Here is an 8,275-nt window from a genome sequence, read left to right on the forward strand (position 1 = left end):
CTGTAGCTATTTAAAAGGGAAAAATGCAAATCAGTTCATTCCTTTTATTTTTGTGTATTACAGGATTCCAGATTTCGCATGAGTATGCTTTGGGTAAGTTTCTTTTTGGTACGGAACAATTAATTTTCATTTGCATAAGTTCACTTGTTCGTGCTAATATTGGAAGAAACAGAATGCTATAGATATTTAAAAGGAGAAATATGCAAAGCAGTTCATTTCTCTTCTTTTTGTGTATTACAGGATTCAAGATTTCGCATGAGTATATTTTGGGTAAAAGAGAGACGAAAGACACCAGAGGGACAGTCAAACTCATAAATTTGAAAACAAACTGACAACGCCATGGCTAAAAATGAAAAAAGACAAACAGACAAACAATAGTACACATGACACAACATAGAAAACCAAAGAATAAGCTACACGAACCCAACCAAAAACTAGGGGTGATCTCAGGTGCTCCGGAAGGGTAAGCAGATCCTTCCCAATGTGGCACCTGTCGTGTTGCTTATGTAATAGCAAATCCGGTAAATAGTCTAATTCGGTAGGTCACATTCATGAAAGGGAAGGGGTTGTAGTTACGACGTCAGGAACATGTCCGATATCATTTGTGAAACGGTTATTCCATAACGGTCAACTTAAATTTCTTTTTGGTACAACACAATTTATTTTCAGTTAAACTAGTTCACTTGTTTGTGCTACTATTGGAAGACACGTATTGAGATAAACATGTTTATGTATCATACTTAGAATAGTTATTTTGCATACAGGGATGATGGTCATAATGTTTTGCATGGGGAAATTACTCTTAGTTTCAAAATGCAATAACAGTTAAAATAGAGAGAAATGTCTTATTCATAAATATAAACTATTTAAACAATATTGAAATATTAAAGTTAAAAACAATTTTGTCTCCACGACTTTGATCGCGTTTGTACCCGATGAATTGTAAGGGTAAGTGTTGCTTAGTCTTTAGTTTTCTATGGTGTGTCTTGTGTTTTATTATTTCTCTGTTTGTCTTTTTATTTTTTTACCATGTCGTTGTCATATTATTTTCGATCTATGAGTTTGCCTGTCCCTCTGGTATCTTTCACCCTCTTTTAGCGTGACACAAGTGTCATAATCAATGGCATATTACTTTTATTTAGATTTATGTGTTGTCACAAGTGTTTCTTAGACCTCTAAGGTTTCACAATAAACTATTCAGAAATGTACATACAATTGATTATATGTGGAAATTAGACAGTTTGAAATGTTTCAATTAAGTGTGTTTTCTTGTAGATGGAAAGACCAAACAGAGTGCATTAGATGAGACAATAGTTCAATTGATAAGGTCCTCGCTTTTGTCAGATGACAAACGGGAAAGTGTTACATGTCCAGAAGGAATGGAATATGATGAAGACAAGGAACAGTGTAAATGTTTTAGTGAAGACTCTACATACAATCCAGACAAAAAGAAATGCCAGTGTAATGATGGTTTTAAAGAATTAACCTCTATGGATAATCGTATATTCTGTTATAAAAGATACGACGGTGAGCTATCCAATAAGATCACTTACTCTTCTTGAAGAAAAAGACATTTTAAAATGGCATTGACGGTCATGGTTAAAAACAAATCACTTTAGCAATTTCAAAATTTTACAATTCATATACAATATAAGCAAATCAATACTAGTATATATATATGCATGTGTACTTGTGATATTTTCGACAATTATTTTAATTGCTTTGTGATACATTCAGAACAAAACAAACCTGTAACGAAGCGCCGACCCTATATTTGGAAACCTCAATGGTCTGAACACCCAATAATGAAGCCATCGGAACACCGAAGTGTTCCCTTTGTTATTATAAGCTAGCCATGCAACCATGCATCTAATATTGCTCGACTAGACCCGACACTATTTAAGTGTTTTGACAGTTAAATCTTGAGATGGTCATCTTAATAAAAGAGGCATTACTTAAATATAATGAAATTTGCCAATTATTCGTGTATACATTAATATATTTATATTTAACTTTTCATGAATAGATCTCATAATAGATCTGCTAACATCAAGGTTACAACTGCCAATTATATGTCCTATAAATGTAACATATTTAGCATGCCTCCATTTGTGTTTGACATTTGGAACTATTGGTCAACATTGAAACTTTTACACATCCTTTGCCAAACTGCATGTGTAATGATACTTTTGATTTCTATATTGACTCATAGGACCCGACAGTATTTTAATGTTTCGGCAGTTAAAATTTGATGGTATTACTTTGATAAAATCAAATATAAAAATTTGTTTATTTGAAAGTTGTAACAAGGTCAAGAATTGTTTGGATTATAATAATTGCTATTTAGTTGTTATAATCCTTATATACTTTTACTGTATCTCTCATAATTTTTTCAGTTAACAAATTAAACGTTCTGTTGGCTTAAAAAAAAAACTAAGAAGAAGAACGAAGACTACAATATAAATGCCAAAAGAAAAACATCAAATAAGAAAAATATGTAAAATTGAAGATTATCGCATCAAATTACCATTTACCTCAAGTTGAACTCTGGAGCTTACAAACCTAGCTTTAATGGGCCTTTATAAAGAATGAACAAAACACAATCCGAAGTATAAGTTTGAATACCGCGTTATCATGTATGCATTCATATCATGAAAGAATAACCTTGTACAGTAGGCGAGGAGTTTGAAGTAGTTTATGTTTGATATCTCTAGCCTATGAACACTAAAGTTATGAATCATAAACCCGCTCGTGGCAGGTGCCGTCGACACAAATCTGAATATACTAGGACCACAAATTTTCCTGAAGAAACTCTGGAAATACTACTGCTTTCTCCTCATATTAAATTGTTGCCACGATTCAACCCTATAGTGATAGTTGGGCTTAAAGCGGCGACACCTACTATCAATCAAGTATGCAATTCTGAAAATATCTGTTTTAAAAAGTTTCCGATCTATATCATCTGTCAACGTACGGGTGACTTTTGTATTGCCAAAAGAAAACCCGCTGTAAAGCGGAACAAAGTACATTATGTAACAGAATCGCTATATAAGCCGTTATTGTGACCTGTGGTGATAAACGTCCTTCACTTTGTACTTATTTTTTGGTGTGAATATGTGTCTCAATGGTGATTATTTATCTGTTTTGTTTTGCGCACAAACTTAAATGAATAAAATGTCAAAATAAACTAATATATCATTTTATTTCTACAGATGCTTTTGGCCTACCTGGATTGGATGGATTGGTAACCAAAGATAAACGCCATTCTTAGCCATAGAAACACCATGCGCAGTCAAAGAAACGAGATATTTCATCTCAAGAAAATAGTCATGTCTGTAATAAAATAATCAATTATGCATTTTTTTTATTACCTTATGACATGAAAATGACAATCATTATTTCGAAAACATATATATCAATCAGATGTTGAATTAATTGTTTTCCCTATCCCTTCCTTTTTATTTGACAAGCTTTTATGTCTTTACCAATATTAAAACCACACAGATAGCATACAATAAATGATAAGATCAGATAACAGAGAACAGAGAAACGCGGTTGATATTCTAAGAGAGATAAACTACAACGATACATAACAGAATACATGCTAATAAAAGAACAAACGAATGAACGAACGAACAAACGGACGCACAGACCCGAAAACAATATGTCTATAAATGAAGCATGAAAAGTTAACTCTAAGGCATACTAAAAAATAGGAAGTTAACAAAAACTCACAAAATCACAAAAACGCCTTCAGTCAACGGAACAAGTGAAAAACAACTGCCATATTCCTGTCGTGGTTAAGAAAAAATAGAAATAAAAGATTTTCTGAATAAAACCGTGTTTAATAGCTAGCTATACCTCCAACTTGTATGACGGTTGGTTTTGATGTATTCACAAAATTGAATGAGCTACCCAAACAGACATGAAATGACAATAATTGGGTTCCAGCATCCATACTGTTAATATAACAAACTTACAACATAACAGACAAAATTTAACAAACATGCAAATAAATCTAACAAAGACGCCAACAAAAAAGGTGTAGTAGATATTAAATTTGAAAGTTAACAATGACGTCAACAAAAAAGTATTTGTTGTTGATAGCACATACTGTTCATAATATATATGTTACAGTGAATTTATGAAATCAGGATTTGTAAAATTCATGGAATAATTAGTAATTTTGAAAATAGAAAAAAAAACAACGCTGCTATTACACTTTTTGTCCGATTTGCACCTCTGGAACCACTTGCACCAAGAATGTCAAAAGTTCAAAAGTTAAAACCGTATGGCGGGATGTATAAACAGCGAGTCACGTCAAAAACCATACAATCATGCAAAATTATACCACGAAGACAGATATCGGGAAACGAAAGTAAAATAAATCACTTATTATATATTACTCAAGACCATACTCAGTTGTATTAATTTTGATATTGACACTAAATTGTTCATCATTAGGTCTTGGTTCTTTCCGGTGACATTTTTGGGACAAGGACAACTCCTCGGACACCGATGACGTTTTCTTGCTTAAGTGTTAGTAGTAGCTGGAAGCTTTCAAATAATGTATTTGTTTATAAATTTATTCTTCTTACCAAGCGAAGTTAGTATATTGCTGCTGAGAAAATTCATCATTTCAAAATCGTTTCGTTTGTCACAAATTCTAGTTCTGAAATGACCGTTGTTGTCAAATTCTAAGTTGATGTCTAAAAATGATCAAAGGAAACTGTATCTTTTGTTTTCTTTTAATCTGTAGTTTCGGAGGGTATATCAATAGGACACAATTAGACAAATTTGGATTGTTATTGAAAGAACTTCATCAATAAGCTTGTACGTGAAGATGTGAATAGTCTAGCTTCTTTGATCCATTAGTTTTAAACAAGTGTCTGAAAGAACTCTTAGTTCATATGATAATCAGACAAAGGTCGGCCAGGAGAGGTGCACAGTTAGTTCCCGATAAGAAATTTCACCATCTTGATCACTTGTTCTTCGCTGTAACATGTTTTTCGGGCTTATATTTTTACAAAATATGTAGAATCATATCACAAAGCAATACATTTCTGGCGTATGGTATTATCTTGGACTATATTTAACTCTTTAATTGTTTAGCAATTGTTGTCACTAATGAAGAAAGAGAAATCCATTTTGAAAGGTTTTTGATAGTAGTGTATAATAAAAAGACCAAATGACATAGAAGTTTAAAAGAAACAACTCATGGGATTTATCTAAGTGTTCGGTGCATGTTTGGTTTACGCATATTCGTAAATTGTTTTGATTTCTATGTGCGATTGTAGTTCCATTGCTGAAAAGGGATTGTGAACTTTATTAAGTGTGGGATAAATATTACATAATTACGACAGGTTATAATTGGTACAATCATTTAAGCAACATTTTTAAGTTGCGATTGTGAAACCGTCTTCGATCGCTTACCGAAGAAAAACAAGCCAATATATGCATAATGTGTTATTTGTCCTTTGTAAATTGACATAAAACAAATAACAGTTAATCAGTATCTTTGCAATCATGTTTTATAGAATTATTGTATCAGTGTGATCGATAAAAGGTCATCACTGTGTTTTTTTTAATTTATGAAGACGACCTATACTATTACGAAACTTAATTTCCTTCATTTTGCGTATAGACCAGGTGATTCAAATTTAGTATGCTCGACAAAGAAGAAAGGCGAAAGGTCGACCAATGATCTAGGTTTACTGTCATTGAATGTAGAGTGTTTGGTGATACACATACATTTGGTACGTCTCGTGTTTCCTGTATATAACTTATCAAGTTTGCGCGATTTGTAACCTTTCTTCAAATTGTCAAAGCATTTCAAAACTTTCATGTGTCATCTGTGTTCAAAGAGGCATAACTTATTGTGTATTTCCAAAGAGATTTTCATTCTAAAACAATATGTGTTCACTGTATAAAGACAATAAACTTTGTTTTAAAAAGTTCTCATTTTAATAAATTTTTGCCTCAAATTGAAGTTGTAGGAATGCACGGTGCTCTTTTTTTTTAATCCGATTTATCTTTTTAGTCTTACATTAAAAAGAAAGGTAATGTTTTTTTACCTGCAGATTTATAGTAAAAACGAATTCTGAGGGCTCTTAAACTCATATCGTCGCTGGTCTTCTAAAATGTCGTATATGAATTTTTGGCTAAAAATACTTTTTGACACCAATGGTCAGGGCGAGAGGAAATCTTTGGTATTACAAAATAGCATACAGTTAGACCAATCAAAATGTGTGAACTAAGACATATTACAAAATTGCCAATGTCAGTTGTTTGTAAAGTTTGCTTCCAAAATGTTGTATGAAAACTTTAAAATCGTTGTAGAATGGCTTTGGGAAAAAAAAAAATAATTGTACATTTCTTTATTTCTGTGAAAATAATTTAAGTTCTTGGATAATCTAGAAATGCCAACGTTTTTATTTCACTGCTATTTACAAATATGTTCAAGTTCACATACGACATTTTGGAAGCATGCATTTTGCCAAAATTTTCAAAGCCTGTTTGTGAGAAATTTTTTTTCTTGACAACATTTCAGAAGCCCAGCGACGATATGAAACCTCAAATTTAAAACAAAATAAAGCTTATGTTTTTTATAACTAGATGGATAGTTTTCATATTAAAACTTATGTACATATACTTTTTTCTGAAGATTTTTTAAAAATTTTTCCCACATTTAGAAGAAGTTTCCTTTTTTTAATTGCTTTCTTCCAGGAAGCAATTCACCGACATATTTTCCGTATGCAAGTGACCTCAGCGTGACCCCTCTCGTAAAAGTCAAGTGATCGCAATACGCATGAATTTGTCATTTAAATAAACTTTAATATGATTGTACATGTTAAACAAGTGCTCAATATCCATGCTTTTTTGTTGATTGTTTACTATAAGTTGACAATCGGTAAACTACGGCTTTAAAAAAGACAATTAAGTAGCTGCCATATTTTCAGAAATTAACAGACAGAGTGAAAATAAAAATGACGATTATTCCAAATGTTTGCGTAAAAAATAATAAAATCGTGCACAGAAGACTAAGTTTAGGATATATACATACATTGGTTCAATAATTGGTTAAACATCATTTTTCACCAATCATTCGTTTCATATGACTTTAATTTGATTTCAAGGTTATGAGCCCTTCTGTGAAGAGACTGTCATACAAGTGAAAGTTTTGACTAGCTATGAAAGCAGGTTTAATCAACCATTATCTACTTTAGGAAATGCCAGTACCTGTCAAGTATATGAAAGTTGTTTTCCATTCGTTTGATGTGTTTGAGCTTTTTATTTTACCATTTGTTAAGGGTCTTACCGTTTTGAGTTTTGAGTTTTCGTTTTATTTTTCATGTTTGCTTTATTTACTTTTTAATATATGGCGTTTGAAATATATATTTTTAAATCATGATGGTAGAACATCACTCTTTATTTGCTGTGATTTTTTTATTGAGGTGTTTTCCATTATATCTGTTTGTTAGCATATAAATTTAACATTCCTGTTTTATACAGTTGCTTGTAACAGTATGCAGATTTATTTTTAAAAGACAAATTAAACAAACTCTGTTTAATAGTGTATGCTTGATTATATAAGGTGAACTTCCGATGATACATGTATTGGTTTTAATTACTACACCAGTTTTTGTAATAGTTTGACACGTTATCCCTTTCTGCACTAATTGTATGAAAACAATAATCTCAGAAGATGATTGAATGATGTAAGAGTCATAACATATGAATCAACATATGATAACAAGTGTTAATGGAATTGACAACTTTGTGGTATGTGGAAGGCACTCGAGGGGGATTTTCGTTGACCAAAAGAATGAAAATTAATTTTTATGATCATAAAAGAAACATAGTTAGTCATGGATTATCGAATTTGTTATAATCTCGATAATTCAATTATTAATCTAAAAATTCCTTGCCAAAGCTCGGACTTTAGAATCGGACAATTAAAATATTTCGATTGGATAATTCCGATAATCCACTGGTATCAATGTCAGAATCTATATTTATATTTCTTAATATATATATATATGCAGGTGACATTCGTAATTTGTTAATATAATTATGTTCATATGTTATTTTAGTTGTTTGTCTGTGATGTATGGTTATACAATTTTGGCTAGGATCCCAATTATTGTTACAGTAATCTATTGAGTTTGTTGTTGTTGAGTATTCTCACCTAATTTGGCTAATAAAACGGAACTATTAACAACTGTAATGTAATTGAAAGGTTTAGCTATAACTATAAAACCAGGTTTAACCCATC

The 8,275-nt window shown here is 31.6% G+C and overlaps 1 protein-coding gene across 1 annotated transcript; it reads left to right on the top strand.

Annotated features, from left to right (window-relative positions):
• Positions 1 to 3,345, top strand: LOC143062413 (uncharacterized). The gene is made up of 3 exons (XM_076234111.1): positions 1 to 93; positions 1,276 to 1,527; positions 3,213 to 3,345. Exons 1-3 carry the CDS (start codon positions 24 to 26, stop codon positions 3,269 to 3,271), a joined length of 381 nt encoding a protein of 126 aa, XP_076090226.1. The 5' UTR covers positions 1 to 23; the 3' UTR covers positions 3,272 to 3,345.
• The last annotated feature ends 4,930 nt before the right edge of the window (positions 3,346 to 8,275 follow it).

This window comes from Mytilus galloprovincialis, chromosome 2 (assembly GCF_965363235.1).
Source record: "Mytilus galloprovincialis chromosome 2, xbMytGall1.hap1.1, whole genome shotgun sequence".
Taxonomy (NCBI): Eukaryota; Metazoa; Mollusca; class Bivalvia; order Mytilida; family Mytilidae; genus Mytilus; species Mytilus galloprovincialis.

Excerpts from the sequence above, each read along its gene's own strand:
- LOC143062413 (XM_076234111.1), top strand. The coding sequence starts at position 24 with ATGCAAATCAGTTCATTCCTTTTATTTTTGTGTATTACAGGATTCCAG. Across the intron at positions 94-1,275 it reads TTCGCATGAGTATGCTTTGG|ATGGAAAGACCAAACAGAGT; the intron begins GTAAGTTTCTTT and ends GTTTTCTTGTAG. Across the intron at positions 1,528-3,212 it reads CTGTTATAAAAGATACGACG|ATGCTTTTGGCCTACCTGGA; the intron begins GTGAGCTATCCA and ends TTATTTCTACAG.